General features: G+C 39.7%; 1 protein-coding gene across 1 annotated transcript in view; it reads right to left on the minus strand.

Moving 5' to 3' along the window:
* Positions 1-22,816, minus strand: part of acaca (acetyl-CoA carboxylase alpha) — a 271,808-nt gene that overhangs the window by 195,492 nt on the left and 53,500 nt on the right. Inside the window, exons 16-23 of the mRNA XM_072589677.1 lie at positions 22,475-22,556; positions 17,155-17,300; positions 16,900-17,050; positions 16,313-16,447; positions 13,198-13,344; positions 11,331-11,519; positions 10,298-10,398; positions 7,804-7,892 (exon numbers count right to left, since the gene is read on the minus strand). Of these exons, the coding sequence (XP_072445778.1) occupies positions 7,804-7,892; positions 10,298-10,398; positions 11,331-11,519; positions 13,198-13,344; positions 16,313-16,447; positions 16,900-17,050; positions 17,155-17,300; positions 22,475-22,556 (1,040 nt within the window). The remainder of the gene's footprint in view (positions 1-7,803; positions 7,893-10,297; positions 10,399-11,330; positions 11,520-13,197; positions 13,345-16,312; positions 16,448-16,899; positions 17,051-17,154; positions 17,301-22,474; positions 22,557-22,816) is intronic.

Genomic DNA, 22,816 nt, shown 5'->3' on the forward strand with positions numbered 1-22,816 from the left:
TCCATGTCCCTCATGATTTTATAAACGTCTATAAAACCTCTATAGAGCTCTATAACCTCCGCCTCCAATGCTCTAGGGAAAACAGCCCCAGCCTATTCAGCCTCTCCCTGTAGCTCAAATCCTCCAACCCTGGCATCATTTTTGTAAATCCTTTCAGAACCCTTTCAAGTTTGGAATGTTGTGGGCAGTTTTAGGTACTATATTTAAGTAAGAATATGCCGACAAAGGAGGGTTCCAAAGGTTTACAAGAATGATCCTGGGAATGAAAGGCTTGAAACATGAGGAATGATCGAGGGCCCTGTGTGTACTCACAGTTTAGAAGGATGGGGGAGGGTAGATTGCCATGTTTACACTTAGAAAATACTAAGATGCCTGGATAGAATGCATGTGAAGATTATGTTCCCACCAGGAGAGACTAGGACCTGAGGGCACAGCCTCAGTGAAGGGATGACCCTTTAGAGCTGAGATGAGAAGGAATTTCTTAAGCTTGAGGGCAGTGAATCTGTGAAACTCACTATTACTGACTGTTCTGGAGGCAAAGTCATTGAGTACATTTAAGACAAAGATAGATATGTTCTTTATTAGCAATGGGATCAAGGGTTACAGGGAAAAGGCAGGAGAATTGGGCTGAGAAACAAATCAGGCCTAGCAAACTGTGAAGCAGACTCAATGGGCCAAATGGCTCAATTTTGCTCCTATATCTTATGCTGATTTTTTCTTAATGGAAGAAACCCCAACCAACCTCCTCTGAAACTAGGGAATTATTGTGAAGAAACAGACATATGGACACATGGATGATGTATGTGGTCTGTACTGCATGGAGGTGGTCTAGACACCCAATCCCTTCCGATCAGGTGCTTTGCTTCTTTCTGACTATAGCAAGAGGCAATTTGGCCCAGATAATCTGTGACAACTGTTTCAAAAAGGATTGCCATTGAGAAAACTACACTGACTCCTGGCCTCTTCCCGTGCTTCCATTATTCTAGGTTTGGACCCTCAACTTCATAGAAAGGGTCTTCTGCTTTTACGCAGAATTGAAGAAATTCACTCAAAGTAGGAGCAAGGGATATAAAGAGACAAAGAATGAATTCACTGATTCCATCTACTTTGAGGTAAGGGAGCAGGAAGCAAGAGGATTTAAGATCGTAATGATGATTCTTGAAGGGCTCCGGACCAAAACGTCGATTTTCCTGCTCCTCGGATGCTGCTTGACCTGCTGTGCTTTACCAGCACCACACTCTCAACTTGGATCGTAATGAGCCCGGTGACTGTTAATATCATCAAGCATCCAAATCAACATTGGAATGAGATCTCTTTTTACACAGAAACACACCCACACCTATGCACAAGTTTATTCATAGTGACAAATAGAAGAAAGCATTTGATTAATTTCACAATAAATCAAAAGTCTGTTTGCTAATGTGAAAATGGCACAAAGTGAGACTACACACCAATCTATCTTCCACAGATAGGATTTTATTTAATTGAATAGTAAACTGACAGAAACTGTGTCTAGTGACTTTTCCCTATCTTCTAAGGCAAGGAGATCTTATCACTCTACTGGCCTCAGACAAAACTCTCAATTCTATTCTCAGCATGCAAAGCTATAGCACCAAACAACAGAATTCTCATGTGCCAATCTGAATAAGGCTGGCAATTATAAAATAGAAAACAACATATCAATTAGAAGCATTTTAAAGTATTACAAGTATTCCTTAGCAATATATTCCACTTTTCTCATTATTATGCTGTAAATGTACAAAGGGAACAAGTGTAGGTTGTTCAGCCCCTCACGTCTGTACCAACTTTCAATTAGATCACGACTGATGTGGACCTCAATTTCATTTACCTATCTTTGATCCGCATCACTTGGTATCCTTTTCAGAATTCCACTGCCCTCTGTGTAATAAAATGTTTCCCCATTTGCTCCTGAATCATCTCTAAGATTAAAGCGATGCCTCGCAATGGATATTTCTCCAGCAGAAAGGCACTTGTTCTGACAGACCGTAGCAAATCTTTTCAAATATCGCCATCAAGTCACACAATAATCTTTCAAATTTAAGGGAATATAAATCAGGTTTATGATGAAGGCCCTCATCATTTAATTCTTTCACCTCAGTTTAATGCATGTCTGCACTGGACTCTCTCCAAGATCATTATACCCTCCTGGAGATGCAAGACCTAAAACTGAAGCTCCAGTCCAGGTGGAGGTCTGCAGTCGGCAACACTAGTGACAAACCATACACTTTCATGTGTGTCAAACCAAAGTAACTGGAAGAAAATCAGACTTTCTTACTTTATTTGACTGTTGCAATATTTTCCACAACAATCCGCTATTAGTTGTAACTCAGTCAGCAGCATTCTAGTCTCTGAGTCAAACAGATTGGATTCAAGTCCTATTTCAAGGCCAACGGTGCAGTGTAATGTTGAGACAGTGCTGTCAGAGGTGCTGCCTTTCAGAGGAAGAGTTAAATTGAGGCCCTGTCTGACTCTCAGGTGAACAAAGATTTCACAGTTCAATTCCAAAGGGCAGAGGAATTATCCCTGTTGTCCTGGCCAATATTTATACATTAACCAACATCAAAACCAGATCATCTGGTAGTTAGTACATTGCTTGCTGTCTGCCAATCAACTGTCATGTTTCCTGCGTTGTAAAAGTGACTACACTTCAGAAGTACTTCAGGACATTGAGATAATGAAAGGCACTTTATTGATAATAGATTTTAAAGTATAAAATCAGATGTTCGTAGATGCACTAGTCACGGTCATTCAAAACAACCCAGGGTAGAGATTCTATCCTTAGCAAGTAATGCTACAATCAATTATAACTCATTCTAGTTGTGGTGAACTAATTTAGTACAGAGGAGAATCAAGGTCTAAGCTCTTCCTTAATTCTGTACTAAATTACTATAATAGTCCAGCAGGTGTATATTAAGCCTTAACACAATATCATACACAAGTCCAGGAGCTCTCTAATAACACAATGGACAGCTGTCTCGCCTGACCAAACAATACACTGCTGCCATCTTGTGTCAAATTAAAAGTACTGCAAGTCTCCATCACAACACCCTTTCACAGAACATAACAGCGCAGTACAGGCCCTTCAGCCCTTGATGTTGTGTCGACCTGTGGAACCAATCCGAAGACCATCTAACCTACACTATTCTATTCTCTTCCATATGCCTATTCAATGACCATTTTGAGAGTCTACTATTGTTGCAGGCAGTGCGTTCCACGCCCCTACTACTCTAACTAAAGAAACTACTTCTGACATCTGTCCTCTATCACCTCTCAATTTAAAGCTATGTACCCTCATGCTAACCATCACCATCCGAGGAAAAGGGCTCTCACAGTCCAACCTGTCTAATCCTCTGATTAACCCTCTGTCTCAATTAAGTCGCATCTCAATCTTCTCTCTAACAAAAACAGCCTCAAGTCAATCAGCCTTTCCTCGCAAGACCTTCCCTCCATACCAGGCAATATCCTAGTAAATCTTCTCTGAACCCTTTCCAAAGCTTCCACATCCTTCCTATAATGCGGTGACCAGAACTGCACACAATACTTTAAATGTGGCCGCACCACATTTGTACAGCTGCAGCATGACCTTATGGTTCCGAAACTCAATCCAATAAAAGCTAACACACCGTATGCCTTCTTAATAACCCTATCTAGCTGGGTGACAGCTTTCAAGGATCTATGTACCTGGACTGAGAGCTCTCTCTGCTCATCTATACTACCAAGAATCTTACCATTAGACCAGTACTCTGCATTCCTGTTACTCCTTCCAAAGTGAGTCACCTCGCACTTTTCCGCATTAAACTCCATTTGCCACCTCTCAGGCCAGCTCTGCAGCTTATCTATGCCCCTCTATAACCTACAACATTCTTCCATCACTATCCACAACACTACCGACCTTCGTGCCATCCACAAATTTACTAACCCACCCTTCTTTGCCCTCATCCTGGTCATTTATATAAATGACAAACTACAGTGGATCCAAAACAAATCCTTGCAGTATCCCATTAGTAATTGAACTCCAGGATGAATACTTCCCATCAAGCACCACCTCTGTCTTCTGTCAGCTAGCCAATTTCTGATCCAAACTACTAAATCACCCTCAATCTCATGCCTTTGTGTTTTATGCAATAGCCCACCATGGGGAACCTTATCAAACACCTTCCTGAAATCCACGTATACCACATCAAATGTTTTACCCTCATCCACCTGTTTGGTCACCTTCTCAAAGAACTCAATAAGGTTTGTGAGGCACAACCTACCCTTCACAAAACCGTGTTGACTATCCCTAATTAACTTACTTGTCTCTCTATAATTATAAATCCTCTCTCTTATAACCCTTTCCAACACTTTACCCACAACCGAAGAAAGGTTCACTGGTCTATAATTTCCAGGGTTGTGTCTACTTCCCTTCTTGAACAAGGAAACATTTGCTACATTCCAGTCTTCTGGCACGATTCCTGTAGACAACGACGACATAATGGTCAAAGCCAAAGGCTCAGCAATTTCCTCCCTGGCTTCCCAGAGAATCCTAGGATAAATCCTATCCAGCCCAGGGGACTTATCTATGTTTTTCACTTTCCAGATTTACTAACACCTCCTCATGCACCTCAATCTCATCTAGTCTCAGTATTCTCCTCAACCGCATTGTATTTGGACTTAAAATGTAGGGGGTGTGATCAAGAAGGATTACACTAAAATTAGTAGGGTGGGAAATAGTGAGGAGCATAGCCGTAAAATGCAGGAGGCTGGTCAGGCGAACAAAGCATTTGGGCAGAGAGAACATGGCAAGAGATTGTGCTATAAGTGTTGGACTTTGAAAAGTCATGAAGATCAGATGGATCTTGGTGCGCATGTCCACAGATCCCTGAAAATAGTGGGGTACGTAAAGTGGTGAAGTTGGCACATATGAGATTATTGTTTTATTGCCTGAGGCATAGAATACAAGAACAAAGAGATTATGCTGGAACCGAATAAAATGCTGGTTAAGCCTCAACTGGAATACTGCACAGAGTTCTGGTCACCACATGAAGGATGTAATTGCACAAGAGATGGTGCAGAGGAGATTTACGATGCTGCCTGGGCTGGAGGGTTTGAGCTGTGAGTAAAAGTTGGACTTTTACTCCTTTATTCCTTGAAGCACCAAAGGTTGAGATAAATGTGAATATAGGGTATAGGGAGGGTAGATAAGAAGGCCCTTTTTCCCATTTGCAGATGGACCGATACCAAAGTATAGGTTTAAGAGGTAGAATGTTAAGAAGTAAGATGAGGAATTGTTTTTTTCCACTCAGGGTGACAGAAGTCTGGAATTAACTGCCTGAAGAGGTGTAGACGCAGAGACTCTTGTAAAAATTTAAAGCAGGATTTAGATATTCTCTTGCTTACCATAACCTCCAAGGTTTTGGACCAAAAGCTGGAAAATGGGATTAAGTGCACTCAGATGTTCTTGGATTAGTGTAGGCACGATAAACCAGATGGCCTCCTTCTGAGCTATAAACATCTATAAGTAAACTACAAGCCCTTTTTGCTGCTACAATGATATGGAGTTAACTGCTCAGCACAAAAAAAAAAGTCTCCCTCCAAATCTGCTCACTGGCATTACTCCCTTTATCTAAATATATTTTAAAAATCACTAATACTCTAAACACTGCAAGAAAAAGTAATTTGGTATTGCTTCCACAATATTCTGGCCATTCTTATCCAGTTCCAAACATGAGCTGGGTTACATAAGAAATGGAAACACATAGTTGGCCAATTCACATGCTCTCCTTACAGCAAAGATAGACTAAAAGTTGCCTGTTCCTCTTTCTTTTTAATTCACTTATAAAATGTGGGAGTCACTGGCTGGCCAGCATTTATAGCCCTTCCCTATTTGTCCTTGAAGTGGTAGTGACGAGCTGCCTTCTTGAACCCCTGGAGTTCAATTGCTGTAGATTGATTCACAATGCCCCTAGTCAAGATTAGAGTTGTTGCTGGAAAAGCACAGCAGGTCAGGCAGCATCTGAGGAGCAGGAAAATCGATATTTCAGGCAAAAGCCCTTCATCAGAAATTCATTCCTGATGAAGGGCCTTTTTGCCCGAAACGTCGATTTTCCTGCTCCTCGGATGCTGCCTGACCTGCTGTGCTTTTCCAGCACCACTCTAATCTTGACTCTGATCACCAACATCTGCAGTCCTCACTTTCACAATTCCCTTAGGGAATTCTATGATTCTGACTCAGTGACAGTGAAGGAATGGCAATATATTTCCAAGTCATGATAGTGAGTGGCTTGAAGGGGAACTTGCAGGTAGTGGTGTTCCCATGTAACTGCTGACCTTGTCCACTAGATGGAACTGGTCATTCAGGATGCGGTCTAAGGATCTTTAGTGAAGTTCTGCAGTCCATCTTGTAGATAATGCCCATTGCTGCTACTAAGCGTCAGTGGTTGAGGGAGTGGATGTTTGTGGATGTGGTGCCAAATGAGCAGGCTGTTCTATCCTGGATGGTGTCAAGTTTCTCAAGTGTTGTTGAAATTGCACCCATCCAGGTAAGTGAGGAGTATTCAATCACACTCCTGACTTGTGACTGTAGATTGTGGACAAGCTCTGGGCAGGCAGGTGGTGAGTTACTCACTGCAGTATTTTAAGCCTCTGACCAGCTCTTGTAGTCACTGTGCTTATGTGGCGAGTCCAGTTGAGTTTCTGGTCAATGGCAACTTCCCACCCAGAGATGCTGATAGTGAGGGAATTAAAAGATGTCAAGGGGCACTGCTTATTTTGTCTCTTATCAGAGATAATCTTTGCCTGGCATTTGTTTGGTACAAATGATACTTGCCAATTGTCAGCCAAAGCCTGGATAATGTCCAGACCTTGTTGCTATTGAACATGGATTGCTTCAGCGACTAAGCAGTCATGAAATGATGCTGACTACCATGCAATCATAGACAAAACATTCAAACTTCTGACTTTATAATGGAGGGAAGGTCACTGATGAAGCAGCTGAAGATTGCTGATCCTGAGATGACTGACCTCCAACAACCGCAACCATCTTCCAATGTGCCAGGTAAGACTCCAACTAGCAGCGAAGATGTCCCCTGATACCCACCGATTCCAGTTTTGATGGGGCATCTTGATACCAGAACTCAGTCAAATGCGGCACTGATGTCAAGAGCTGTGACTCTCATCTCACCTCACCTCTGTAATTCAGCTGTTTTGTCCATGTTTGATTCAGGACTGTAATGAGATCAGGAACTGAGTGGCCCTGGCAGAAACCAAACTATTGGTTCTAAAATATATGCCTGAAAGAAGCTGAGGAGTTTCAACTCATTCTTTGTACACAAAAAAAAAAGTGAAAAACGTCACTGATAGAGACTATAAGGATGGGCGTTTTGAGATATGGGAGTTTCCTACAGATCGGGAAAACCTTAAAGTTGGAACAATGGCATGAGAATTAACATGAGATGAAACTTTAGTGTATATATAGCTCTGCCACACTTCAATACAGACAAAGGTTAAGAAACTAACATGTTAAACCCCTCAGTCTATATATCCCAAACTTGGCAAGCAAACAAAAACTGACCAAAACAAATTGTAAATCATGAGTAGGACAACTGGCAGGAGGAAAGTCAAAAGTTATCAATTCATGTTTATCAAAAGATTTGATAAACATGAATTGATGGAGATGACACACAATTAAGCCAGCCGGTGGCAAACAACTGCATACTTTTAAGAAGCACTCCATTAAAATGAAAAGGCATTGTGGCATCTGCATTTGAAGGCTGCAAGCTAATTCAATAAGGCAGGACAAACCTTGCTGGAATTCTATCTCCACCTTCAGATACTGCCTGAGAAGGTCCATGACAACAGCCTTCATGTGACCCCGGATTCCACTGCGATACCTAAAAAAAATTTACATCATTCAGTTTATCTTAACACCAAAATGAGACTAGAATGAAAGATGCAATATTTTCAAGAAATGTGTCTGCATTGTTGAATTTCATGGGATGTGTGTACATTAAAAAAAAATGATTTTGTTCTTCATGCCTTTTCCTCTAGTTTCTTCACCAACTTGTCTCAACTTTGCAAATAGTCTCAACTATTATGACATAACGTTTCTGAATTGAATTCCTGCACACTCAAACAATTTACCCAATGAATTTCAACAGCAGAGTTTCTATTCTGTGAAAGACAATGACTTAAACTGGTTAAATTCAAACCAACATTCCAAAGAGCCATATTGGACTTGAAATGTTAACTCAGTTTCTCTTTCCATAGATTTTACCAGGACTGCTGAGTTTCTCCAGCATCTGCAAAATTTTGCTTTAATACAAGCCAGTTCATGCAATCAGCAGGTCTGAGCTCATCATGACTGGATCTTAAACAGAATTACTTTTCTCAGCAGAAAATTGTCCGCAAAATAAGCTCTAATTATCTGTGGTCTTTATAACCTCAAGATAAAAAGCTCCAAGAACTACAACATTTGGGGCACAAAATCTTGAGACATTTTGCCTAGTGAGCAGTTACCTCATTACGCAAACAAACAGTTTTCAGACAATGTCATGCAGCAATATGAACAGGGCAGCACCAAACAAGGATCTGAACATAAGTAGGACACTTGGCCAATCCTCAGAATGCAAAAAATGCAGGAAAAGACATCAAAATGTTTTGATAAATGATAAACAATAATTGCGTAAACCTGACAAGTAATATTTCAGACACAAAATAAAAATGTCAACTCACATCAAGGAATAATGTGGAATGTTTCTTGGTTAGGTCAGAGGAAGCTGTATCAAATTTAATGATCTTCATAATTCTTTATCTGTTCTACAATACATTTGACGGTCATTTCAATGACAGCAAATAATTTTAAGCTATTTTCAAAAGTGCTTGGACAACAGTTTCTATTCAGCAACATTCCTGCAGTAATCAAGCCATTAACATGTAGGGCTGAATCACTTTTTTCATATAAAGCAAATGAATACATAAATACTAAACACAGAAATTCTGTATTAGAACCAAAAGGTTAAGCATTTTGCATTCATTTAATATTCAAATGTCTTCATAAAAAAATGCAAATTATTGTATTATCAGGCACATTTGAAAGTCACCAACATTCAAGAATAGACATGTAAGGTGACATTCACCATGCATATACATGAGCCAAGGAAAACTATGAAACTCACGCTCAAAATTCTGTGCAGCCTTGAACTTAGAAGTACTAGGTGGACTTTTTCAATTATTAATGATTCCTAAAGACAGGTTAAAATGGTTAATGAGTATATCAGATTCTGGAGAACACATTGTACTGGTTGAATGTGGTGCTACTGAATTTTGCCAAGTCTCTCAGTCTCTCTCTCGCTCAGTAAGAACAGCATGGGAATGGTTCAGATTTGTCTCTTCCTTCAAACTTAGAAGTATCTAAAGTCAAATCTCTGAAGAACAGATCAGGCATAAATGGGGATAACCTCTTTGCATTAGCAGACTGTCATACCACTAAACAATTGGAGAGTTAAGATCGCAGGAAGTTGAAAACCGATAAAACCAAAATACTGCAAATGCTGTATATCTGAAATAAAAGCAGAAGATTCTGGGAAAACTCAGCAGATCTGACAGAAATTAAGAGAAGAGAAAGAAGTGAACATTTCACATCAAATACTCTTCTTCAGGACTATGGCTATATAGTTTTTAAAAATAGTGTCATCATCCCCATTTTCTCTCTCCTCTTCAAACATCTCTCTGGTGGCGACAACATCACGCTGAAAAAGCAAGTAACCTGGCTCTAGACTTTAACCTATAGACATCTAGAATTGGCTGCTGGAAAATACAGCCAAAGTCAGTTTACTTTTGTCAGCCACAAAAGAAGGGAAAAAAGTGGGGGGAAAAAACTATACAGTGAAGTTGTGCTGCTGTTTGACACTTACTAGTTATTCCTGCAGAGTTTGAGATACAAATGTTAGAATGTATCTTAGTCATGGAGGAGCCCAGTGATCAAATTCAAGAAATGTACATTCAGTCATTTCCAGCATAAGTCAGCAGATGGAACAGTGCCCAACTTCCCTTTCTCTCATACTCAGATCAATAATTAGTCCCTTCCCTTGCAGACTCCCCAACGTGAAGCAGTGTAAGTAAATGTCACAAAGTCAAAACTGCCTTTTAATGTGCAATTTTGATTGAGGACCCATTGCATTGACCATTCCATCACAATGGGCTCATTGAAAAGCCTGAGCCAGCCTCAAGAACTTTATGACAATGAAGGGGAGTGTTAGGTATTCACACTCCCACCTTTGCCAACCATATTACTAACCTCTGTACCAGCTGAACTATGCTTTGTGTATTCATGAAGAAAACCTCCCGCTCAGACTTCCTGTTTAATGTTGCAGCATGGCTGTCCAATATATTAGCAATCTGAAAACCAAGAAAAGATACCTACTTTATTGGCAATTTTCAAAAGATTTGAAATGAATGCATCTACTAATATGAACAAGAAATGTGTAAACATTATGATTTTGGAGGGAGCCAACTGAAAGCGTAGGAAAATAAGAAGATCTCAGGTACCCATTCTTAACTTTGTTAGTTGCTTCGTATCTTCCACCAACTATATAATGTAACTCACAAATGAATTATCACAGTATTGAATTTGTGAAAACTTAATGTTAACCTTATGGCACAATGCATTAGAAATCCTTTAACATTGTGAAACTTCATAGGCACACAGCTCCTCAATAATACAATTAGAATATGCGTCATTTGTTTCTCAGCCTTAAACCCATTTCACTATATGCTATTACAAAAATATACTTATGTACTTTTTTCACATGTTACACTCTAAGAGAAGTGAAATTTGGGAAGTGGGACTCTCTATCCCCAAAACACAAGTCAAGCGACATATCAACAACTGCACACAAGGAGTCGTGGCTGCAAACCTCAACTTTCACTCTGCAGTGAGATGTTGCTCGGCAGAATGACATTCCTGAAAATAGCCCTCTATTAGGCCTCTTCTTGAAACAGATTGCCTGGAAATAACAAGGTCTAGGATCTTACACCATCCAATTTGTGGTATCATCACTAACCATTTAGGACCTTTATAACTCCCTTTGTCATCTAATATAAATTAAAGGAAAATTTACTTTCCCTGCTGCGTACAGTGTGCCTTCTGTCAACCCTGGACTCAATGCAGGGTGGATGAAAATGTGAAAATTGAAACAAAATAAAATGAACAATGATCTTATTGAATGGTGAAGCGGGTGGCCTATTGCTGCTTTTATTCTGTATGCATGCATGGGTCAGATCAGCCTGAAGGTCAGGCTATTTTTGTTTTCTCCATTCTAATGCCATACCTGTTGGCTGGGAAATTGGCAGAGCACTGAGGTGATGTTGCTTGCATACTGTGCCATCTCCTTTTTGATCGCCTTCTCCACTGCTGGGGGGATTCTTCCAGAAACACTGGTCATGATATCTTGCAGCTCCAGGAGTGGGAGGGACGGATCCCGCAGGGTCTGCATTAATCTTTCTACCCAGTCCTTTACCTTGAACAGAAGAATAAAACAGAAGTCAAGAGATAGCCTCACTGTGCTTTCAATCTCCATTAAATTTTAAATTTAGCCTTTGCATTAAGTTGCTAAATATATCAGGTAATGTGATGTTTCCTCAAACAGGCCAGATTTTCTCAGGTTCAATTCCATTGCTGATCTTAGAGGATCAAATGGTACAAGCACAAGATCTAATCTACAAGAATAAGGTTAAAATCACATAAAACTCCAACTTGCCATAACCTTACCAGACCATAAGACACAGGAGCAGAAATTAGACCATTCAGCCCATTGAGTTGGCTTCGCCATTCAATCACAGCTGATAAATTTCTCAACCCCCATTCTTCTGCTTTCTTCCCATAACCCTTGATACTCAAGGATCTATCTACTAAATATACTCCATGACCTGGCCTCCACTGCCTTTTGTGGCAATGAATCTACTATTCACTGGCTGAAGTAGTATTTCCTTATCTATATTCTAAAAGGTTTTCCCTCTACTCTAAGGCCATGCCCTCGGATTCTAGTCTCTCCTAACAATGGAAACATTTTCCCAACATCTGCTCTGTCCAGGCCATTCAGCATTCTGTCAGTTTCAATTAGATCCCCCCACCCCCACCCCACCCACTAGCTGTTCCTCTTTGTATCGTCTGCAAATTTCACCAGAAAGCCCTCAATTCCTTCATCTAGATCAGCAGTGTATAATGTGAAAAGCTGGGGTCCACACTTAGCCATGTGGAACACCTCTTGTCACTGCTTGCCATCCTCAGGCTGCTCTCATATTAGAGAGAGGTGACTGGTGGTGGTTTGAGGGTCACCACACCTCCGGCAACGGCAGAGGTTGAGGATGACTGTTGCTGAGGCAACTGACTGACCTTTTCTGGAAAAGTAGTGTAAGCAGATGTTGGGGGAAGGCAGTTCAGGTTTGGCTGTGGTACCAAGGTGGGGCCAATATATTAGCATAGACAGAGAATCGGTTAATAAACAAGGAGCAAACAGTAGGCAGTAGAGAATGGGGCATTCTTTCGATAGGCTGTGACTACTGGAGTGCTGTAGATATCAGTGTGTGGACCTCAGTTATTTAAAATGTATAGTATTCTATTAAAGTTTGCTAATGATATAAACCTGGGCAATATAAGTAAAGACAACATAAATATGCCAACACCAGGTGGAAAAATGGTAAAGAAAATGTGGAAAAAAAAACATATGTTTGCTGGTGGGTGAGTGGAGGAATGTTGATTCAAGACATCATGTCTGGGTACAGCAGGTTTGGTAAACCACCTGGTTTCTTCCAATTCATCACCTTCACATGTTCTGGACAAACAAGGAACAGCATCACAGAATAGTATGGGAGTCGATTCATTTTATTTTGCAATCCTTTCCATTAAATATACTTTTCTCCCTTTCAATTAAACAGATCTTATTTTCATTAATTTAGAAATACACCTTCAATCTGCCCACAAGCATCTAACAATCTACCAAAATATACTGGGCTTTCCTTCTATTACCCTATCCATTTTATATGTTAATGACCTTTATAGGAAGAGTTCCCAGAAACCAGTCCCAAATTTGTCTTTCATTCATTGCCTCATTGTTCTGGTTTAACTTCATTCAATCATCTCCTGAACAAACAGGAAGCTCACCACTCTACATGTATAGCATCATTCTGTAAAAGCACCTTTATATCAAAATAGGCCTCTGGCAGGCAGAACCCATTCATGATGTTTCCCAGGTTATCTAGAACGTAATGGAAGATGCGGTGGGGCTTCTCTCCTTGGAGGGCGGAGCTCTGGTTCCTAACCAGTGGTCCTGTGAATAATTCAGCCTGGAATTGAGCAGAAAACAAAATAATTATGTATTTCAAGAAAATTCTAAATGGCACATGTTAGAGGACTGTTTGAAATGCAGAAAATCTGATGAAGTGCTAATTTACAATAAGAATTTCAACTGTGTTCCTTTGTGTAATTGAGTAACAAGAAACCATAATGACATTGTAGCTAATATCAGTCTTTCTAAGCTGAAAGTACTGATGACTTTGCCTGTGCCGATATACATGCTTTAGTTACTTAGTGCAGAAACAGCCTTCAGGAGACAGCAGCAAGTAAAACATTTGTCACAGATGAAACTTCTACAAATTTATTTTATGATATTCTCCCCTTTAATGTCCTTCATGTCTGTTTTGCTTGATATCCTTGAGAGAGCAAGCAGCTTATTCCTAGCCCTGTGCCAAAGTCCCTTTGTAATTCTGAACCAGGGATGAAATGGTCCAAGCTGACTTTCCTATGCCTCAGTATTATGATCCCAGTTGATGGTATTACTGGTCAATCAAAGACTGAAATCTGGGTAAATCATATTTTGTTGTGTAGTAATTTTAACAAGGTGAAAGATCTCACTGAAACACACGCACGCAATGTTGCAGATTAGCTTTTAACAATAAAACTCAAGCTTATTAAGCAATAGAAATGAAGATAAAATTGTCTAGTTTATTCTATTTACTTATAATGCAAACTTAAGGTTTTTGAACGCAGTAACACATTAATTCAAAAAACTCTTCTCAGATCCCAAAAACACCTCTTGTGCAATACTCACACTGAGAAATGGCTCTTTTTTTTTAAACACTTCAAAAGGCTTACATAAACTTTGACTTTGTCTCCTAATCTCGAAGATCTTACAGGTGCATGAAAGCTCCAGGAAAAGGCCGAGTAAAAACATTTTCAGCTTCAAACAGCCACTTCAGGGTTACATTTAAACATTTCTGGTTTAAGACTATCACTAAACTCTTTACACTAAAACGGTCTTCTCCCCTTCTTAGGAATATTGCTTTGTATATCCATCTTCAACCTTCATCTGCAAAACTGCCCACAAAAAAAACAAAAAAAGTTACCTAAGTTTAAAATTTCCTTAAGCTTAAAAAAACTGGAATTATTACAGAATTGTATACCTTCCTAACATCATAATTCTGAAAACTATTTGCTCCAGCTTTTTTAAAAATAGAAACATCGGGACTCAGAAATTCCTACAACTTAATCAATTAAACTCTTCAGGCAGAAAACCCATGTGTCACTAATTCAAAAGTCAAATATCCAGACTTGAAATAAATAACATTACAAACCGATATGAATGATAACCTACATCACGAGTTATACTCAGGATGCAATCAAGTGGAACACGGCACGTTCTGAAAAGGCATCTTCATGTTCAAATCTGTATCCAACCACTTGGTGGCATCATAAAGCTACCTGCTGAAAATATTTCTCAGTCTCAAGAGCCAGAGATTTTCTTACTACTGTTTCAGGCATCTGGCACATCTACTATTGGGACATTTCACTGCAGCAAGTCATATCTTGCTCCAATTTATTCTGGCTTCTTGAGACGTGCCTTTTGCTACTGGATTTCAAAAAACAGTGGTTTCATATTGTTGTTGTGACACATGCATGTTTCACATGATTAAGAAAAAATGTTCTTAAAAGTCCATTTTTATCTATCCATCTAAAGAATGTTAGCCAGGTCCCCCCCTTCCAAACTCAAACATGCAAAGGCCACATCTTTATTTCAGCAATGAATCAACAGTACATGCATAATTCCATTCTCCCCAGCACTCCTTTATTATAGCTCCTGGGCCACTTGACCTCACAGACATCACTGGTCTCAATCTAGATTTACACAAAAACTTCAGTATCACAGCCTGATGGACGCGATTTTGCCAAAACAAGTGCATGAATATATTCAGAATGCATTCTTCATGAGGAATGTATTCTATCGCATGTCCTGACATGTTTTTATATACTCTAAGTACTTGAATTCAAAACTATCTCAAAACAAATTATCTTTTTGTAAGTTCTATTAAACTTCTGATGTGCTATATGTCTCTTTTATAACCTCTACCATCTTTACACATTAAAGTGAATTACTTGATAAGCACATGATTAGATATGAGTATGTTGTTAATGGACAGCAAAAAACAAGTTTCCTCAGCTTGTGCTTAATTGCCATTACATTCAGGTTGGTTCATATGGGCAAAGAAGCATCCATTTGTTCACGAATGTTAACACCTGCTTAAAGTTCAACTGAGATATAAACATTCCCAATGCCCTTGTTTAGATTTGTCATGCTAGAAGATTATCTGAAACATTATTACTCTTCTGTTTTGATTAGTTCAGTACAAGATTGACCCTGGGTGAGGTACTTGATCATTTGCTGTTCTTTCCTGTGGTGAAGTGTCTCTGATTCATATAAACTCTTCTGGCTTCAGGGAAAACAAAAATTTCTACGTAAAGAAATAATCCAGACAAACCCACATCCAATTAAATCTGGTGAAAGGCCACCATTGCTCTAATCGCGGTGAAAGCATGCTGCCAAATAATCCTGGTTCAACAGAGTCACACCAATCCTGGTCAGTGTGTTGGTACAAGATGATGTGACTTTTTTTTTTAAAATGAGTGTTTTCAATTTTAAAAATACACCAATTTATGTGACTTTATTATTTTACAGCTACCACGTCATTAAAATGGTCATGAGGAAATAAAGGCAATTTAACACGTCAGTTTTTTAAAATTTTGCTTGGAACCAGCCATTGTTAAGAGTGCATAGGTACGCTTTAATAAGAAAACCTTAGATGATATAATTTGCAACTGTATCACACAATAAAGCAGTTTTTCACACTTGTGTTTTTTCACAGAATTTTTTTTTTACCAGGTTATTCACAATGAAAACTATTAGTCTTCCTTCACTGATAGGTTAATGAAAAGACATGTGGCAAACTGAATATAGCTAACAATTGAACAGTCTCCTACCTGCTGCACCCTGCTTGGATCATCCAGTTGCAGTTTGGCAATCACACAACCTGGTTCAAGAACAGCTCCTGGTCTTTTCACATAGTGAATACAGCCTGAAGCCTGAGCAACCAGTGTCATCACCATCTTCATCACCTTCATAAAAGAAAATGAATTTCACATTCATGAACTGCTCATTACCTATTTTCACACTAAGTTCCACTGTGGAATCAGCTTTAATTAACTTGGTAGCACTGTGGTTCAGAGTTGCAAAGCTGTGTGGTCAAATCCTGCTACAGGACTTGAACAAATAATATTGACTCATACTTCATGCAGTATTGGGGCTAAGAACTATTCAGTGCTCCTTTGAATAAATAGTTTCAAGAAAATAACATTATAGAGCAATGCAGGAGTATAAACAGACATCAGAAATTAAAATAACATTGGTGACAAATCTTAAAAAACTGCACCAAGCTATGATGCCTAAGTTGTGCTTCTCTTGACACTAGTGTACCAAATAAGAGTATCGACAATGAACCTGTGTGTCCACTGCTCTACGATGAAAGCTTTCTTCAGATTCTTCATTTGTCAGGGTTTGGCTTATTTACCTCAATTTCAGCAAAGCAGTGATCTGCAAAAACATGGCCACCATCTTCTACAGTGTATTGGATCAACTTTCCTGCTGAGGGCGAGCGTAACAGTGAGGGGTCATTCTCCTTTTCAAATACACAAGTCTTGTTGCCAATTGTAACACGATACCTGCAATAAGTATCCTGAGATTAAGACCCGCCATTGACAAAAAGGTCTAAAAAGAACACTTCCTTGAAGTGGCAGTCAAGAGAAAAGAAAATCCTGTTTCCCACCTGTCCACTTCCTCTTTCATGTACGAAGTGTAGCTGCTGCCATGGTAGGACAACAGCAAGCCACCATCACTCAGCCGATGAACATCCACCTCCACAAACGAGTTATTCATTATAACTACATAGCAATTAGGCGACTGCCGTGTAACCTGTGAAAGGGGTGAACAGCAAGATTGATAACTTCTGGAAATGCTCAGCACAAATGAGGCTGCAATTTAAATTCTTTGTCAATCAGTTTAAAAAGATGTCCAGCACCTTCAAATAGATGCCTACCATTAATTTGTCACTGCCTGGCAGACCTCAAACAAAGATTTGAATAAATGTTTCACCCTTTCACTCAGGATAAACACTACATCAGAAGTAAAGGAGGAAGCTGCCTCATTCACTTGAAGAATGTTTGCTTTGCAATAACAGCAAAACAGTAAGAACAGCAGACATGTCTTCCAGACTCTAGCTTAGACAGTTGCAAGAGAATTCACGGTGGCAGAGCAACATGGGCAGAGAAGTAACAAATCACAAAACAAAAGCACAATGAAATAAAGAAAAATGGAAAGGCTTTTGCATGCTTCCTCAGGTAAGTTCACATCCCTTTCAAAGCATCACATTAGACAAAATTAATTCTTCTGGTGCAAGCAGTCCTCCAGCACCTTGTTTAATGTGCTAGGCTTCATGAGTGACTTTAGATGATGAGAGTTGACAACTAAGAACCACAGGGTAGGAGAGTCATCACAGTTGTACCCACACACTTGCACATAATGTCAATTATTTAATCAAGGCATTTCAATTATAGTCTCATCTGAAATCAAACTCAAATTGTTCATCACCTTTAGTTCTGCATCAGTTTTAACATGTTGATGGTAAACCATGGTGAGGAAGTGGAGAAAGGTGCTTTAACCCTTAAACACACAGGGCATTTTCAAACTAAGACATGCATTCAACTCGCCAGGCCAATCTACTATGAGTATTCCAGCCAGCCAACCTGGAATCAGTCCTAATAGTGAGGCTGACATCATGCCAATTTAAGACTACTGATACCACCATATTACTAAAGTGACCTTTTCACTTCAGTAAGCTCTAAGACATGGAGCAGAATTAGGCACTTCAGTTCACTGAGTCTGTTTAATGAGATCACTGCTGATCTGATGACCCTCAACTCCACTATTTGCCTTTTCCCCTTAATGCCTAATTTCTATAAAGATTAAAACTCTCTCTCTCTCTCTCTCTCTCTCTCTCTCTGCCTTGAATGTATTTAGCAACTCCGCCTCAACAACTCCCTGTGGTAAAGAATTCCACAGATTCACAACAGTCAGAGAGGAAATTCCTCATCATTTATCTGTTTAGACAGTAGGTTCCAGAATTCTTTCCTTAAAATACTCTCTTCCTTTTAGAGGATCATTCAAACTTCTGATTAATCCATCCCAGTGATTCTTTCAGTGGACTCAGCATCAAATACTCCTGTTTAATATTCCTCCTGTGATATGCCATAGGACATTTCACTATGACAAAGATGTCATACAAATTCATGCTATTGTTGTCGATAACTGATTGTAAGTTCTCGAATGTAAACTTGAACAGCAGTGTTCTGAGACTGACTGGATCACAAGTTCCCTAATCCTCCAACTTGCAGTGAACCAAGGTGACACGTAGAAGCAAAACTATCAATTTAACAACAACATTCATGTGTATTTTACTTGGGCTACTTTAGACGTGACAGACAATTTTACCAATTTTCAGCAGTTATTATCTATATGGGTACACAGAAATATTTGCATCTGCAAATCTCTGCACAGCAAGCAGCATGCATTTATATAGCTTGTTTTATATAGATAAACTTGCAGAGCATAATCAGGCAAAGGTTAGTACAAAGGCCAAAGGAGGATTAATCAAGTTGAGTAAATAAAAGCATTGCCAGAAATTGATTTTAACAAGGGAATTTCCAAGATTCAGTATGAAATGTATGGATATACAGCCACCAAAGGCATTATAGGACACACAAAAGGTCAAAGTTGGAGGTATGCAGAATTCTGAGAGGATTATAGGACTGGAGAATATTTCAGAGATAGGGAAGGTCTAGGCCATGGAAAGACATTGACTAATTTGTAGGAATGTAAGAACAAGGGCAGCATTTAGTCCATCAACCTTATTACATCATTTAATGACATTATTATTGCCTTTACTCCAGACCCTTTAATACCTTTAGCAAAGTAAGTTGGTCACTGGTCGGTTGTAAACTACTGAATTAGTACCATTTGCTATCTATAAGAGATCTCCAGACGCCCACCATCTTTGTGCTCTCATTATTTCCTAACTACTCTCAAAATGGCTGGATCCCCAAGCTGTTACATCTGGTCTTGCACTCAAATCAAGAAAAGGAATTTGTGGAAAGTGTACAAGATGACGTTTTGGAGCAGTTTGTGGTTGAGCCCATGAGAGAACACTCAATACTGGATTTAGTGTTGTGCAATGAGGCAGACTTGGTAAGGGAGCTTAAGGTGAAGGAACCCTTCAGAGGCAGTGATCATAACAATTTACTCTGCAATTTGAGAGGGAGAAGGTAGAATCAGAGGTAACGGTATTACAGCTGAATAAAGGCAACCACAGAGGCACAAGGGAGGAGCTGACTGGGGCAGGAGGCGAGCAGGAAAGACAGTGGAACAACAATGGCAGGGGTTTCTGGGAGTAATTCAGGAGACACCACAGAGATTCATCCCAAGCAAAAAGCAGCATAGTACAGGGATGATGAGGAAACCATGGCTGACTACAGAAGCCAGGGATAGCATAAAAGCAAAACAGAAAGCATCTAATGTGGCGAAGGGCAATGGGAAATCAGAGGATTCGGAAGCTTACAAAGACCAGTGGGCAACAAAAAAAAAGGGAGATGATTAAATATGAGGATAAGCTAGCCAGTAGTATAAAGGAAGACTGTAAGGGTTTCTTTAGATATACAAAGGACAAAAGAGAGATAAAAGTGGACATTGAGTTGCTGGAAAATGATGCTGGAGGGATTGTACTAGATAACAAGAAAATGGCTGAGGAACTGAATACTTAGTTCACATCAGTCTTCATGGTAGAAGACAAGTAATTTTTCAAAAATTCAAGAGAATGAGGGGGCAGAGCTAAGTATGGTGGCCATCACCAAGGAGAAGGTGCTAGAAAAAAACTGAATGGCCTAAAGGTGGATAAATCATCTGGACCAGATGGAAAACACCCCAGAGTTCTAAGGGAGATAGCTGAAGAGATAGTGGAGGCATTAGTGGTGATCTTACAGGAATCACAGGAATCAGGGAGGGTCCCAGAGGACTACAAAATTCTTAATGTGACACCCTTGTTTAAAAAGGGAGTGAGACAAAAGACATAAAAATTACAGACTGATTAGCCTAACCTCGATTGTGGGTAAGATCCTGGAATCCACTGCAAAGGATCAGAGTTCTGAATACTTGGAAGCGTACAGTAAAATAGGGCAAAGTCAGCATGGTTTTGTCAAGGGGAGGTCACGCCTGACAAATCTGTTAGAATTCTTGGAGGAAGTAATGAGCATGTTAGACCAAGGAGAGCCAAAGGATGTTATCTACCTAAACTTCAAGAAAGCCTTTGACAAGGTGCCACACAGGAGGCTACTAAGATAAGGGCCCATGGTGTTAGAAGCAATGTACTAGCATGGATAGAAGCCTGGCTGTCTGGCAGGAAGCAGAGAGTGGGGATAAAAGGGTCCTTCTCACAATGGCAGCCAGTGACAAGTGGTGTTCTGCAAGGCTCAGTGTTAGGACCACAACTTTTCACTTTATACATTAATGACCTAGATGAAGGAACTGAGGTCTTTCCGGCTACGTTTGCATTTGATACAAAGGTAGGTAAAGGGACAGATAGCATTGAAGTGGCTGGGAAGCTGCAGAAGGATTTGGACAGGTTAGGAGAGTAGGCAAAGAAATTGCAGATGGAGAGCAAAGTTGGAAAATGTGAAAGAATAGATGCATAGATTATTTTCTAAAATGGGGAGAAAATTCAGAAGTCTGAAGTACAAAAAGTTCTAGTCCAGAATTCTCTCAAGGTAAACTTGCAGTTTGAGTCTGCAGGGAGGCATTTATTTTGAAAGGACTTGATTATAAAAGCAGGGATGTACTTTTGAGGCTCCATAAGGCTCTGATCAGGCTACATTTGGACTATTGTGCGCAGTTTTGGGCCCCACATCTCAGGAAGAAGGCATAGGCCTTGAAGCATGTTCAGAGGAGGTTCACAAGAATGGTCCCAGGAATGAAAAGCTTAACATGATGAATGTTTGAGGACTCTAGATCTATACTCAATGGAGTTTAGAAGGATGAGGGGGAATCTATTTGAAACTTACAGAATAGTGAATGGCCTGGACACAGCAGATGTTGGGAAGATGTTTCCATTGTTAGGAGAGATTAGGACCTGAGGGCACAGCCTTAGGTTCAAGGGAAGACCTTTTAGAATGGAGATAAGGAGAAACTTTTTCAGCCAGAGAGTGGTAAATCTACGGAATTCACTGCCACAGAGGAGGCCAGGTCATTGAGTATATTTAAGACCGAGATACGTAGGTTCTTGATTGTCAAGGGGATCAAGCGTTACAGGGAGAACGCAGGAGAATGGGGTTGAGAAACGTATCAGGCAAGATTGAATGGCAGAGCAGACTGGATGGGATGAATGGCCTAATTTCTGCTCCTATGTCTTAAGGTCAAATCAATTTTGCTCTCATTGTAAGCTTCAAAAGTTCTAAGATAGAGAGTATTTAAAGCATAATTGTGAAATCAACTTATTTACAGACGATATATTAACTGAGAACTTGTCTGTTCTGTAAAGTAGATTCAAAAGGCCCCATTATTTTGAAGAAAAACTTGGGAATTCTTCCCTCAAGCCAATATTTATTCTACAATGAGCATCATTAAAACAGCCACATTGGTCACCACATTTCTTACATTAACAGTGGCTACGTGGTGCTATATAAATTCAGGTTGTTCTCCATTACAAAAGGTTCAACCTGAAAACACCATGCTGCATAGTGCTCACTTGGGACTGCATTACAACTGTGCAGTAATCTCAGCTCACAGATAGAAAAGACTCTAAAAGCCAATGTGAAAGACCGGCATCTAACTCACTGCATATCCAACATATCTAACACAAATACAATTGCAAGACTCTATAGATGTACAATTCTCAGCAAAATTATACAAAAAAATGTTTAAAATAAATTGCATAGGCATACACTGACCGGAGGAAACCATTTCAAGTCAAAACAAAACAAAAAAAATCAAAAATGATGTCATCGAAGGGTTTGACAGGTGCATTTTTGCATTTAGGACTTTACCTTTAGCACATATTTCACCCCTTCATAGATGAGTTCCCCATCCACTGTGTTCAGAAGAGTATGAGCTGGTAAGACTTGACCCCTAAGGGAAGATTAGCAGTCAGATAATTAATACTGGTTGGGAAAGATGCGGCATGAGGTCAAATCTCCAAGCACCAGCCCATTCAAAGATCTGGATAGAGACTCAATTCACCAGAACTGTTTAGCCTAGGCAATACATAAAACAAATGCAAATACTGGATATCTATAACAATCAGTAGATGAGGCAGCAGGGATGGACAGAACAGAAGATTTCATGCGTGAACCCTGGATCATAACTTTTTAAAAGGTTTAAACTCTAAA

The sequence above is a fragment of the Chiloscyllium punctatum genome, chromosome 19, assembly GCF_047496795.1.
Source record: "Chiloscyllium punctatum isolate Juve2018m chromosome 19, sChiPun1.3, whole genome shotgun sequence".
Lineage (NCBI taxonomy): Eukaryota > Metazoa > Chordata > Chondrichthyes > Orectolobiformes > Hemiscylliidae > Chiloscyllium > Chiloscyllium punctatum.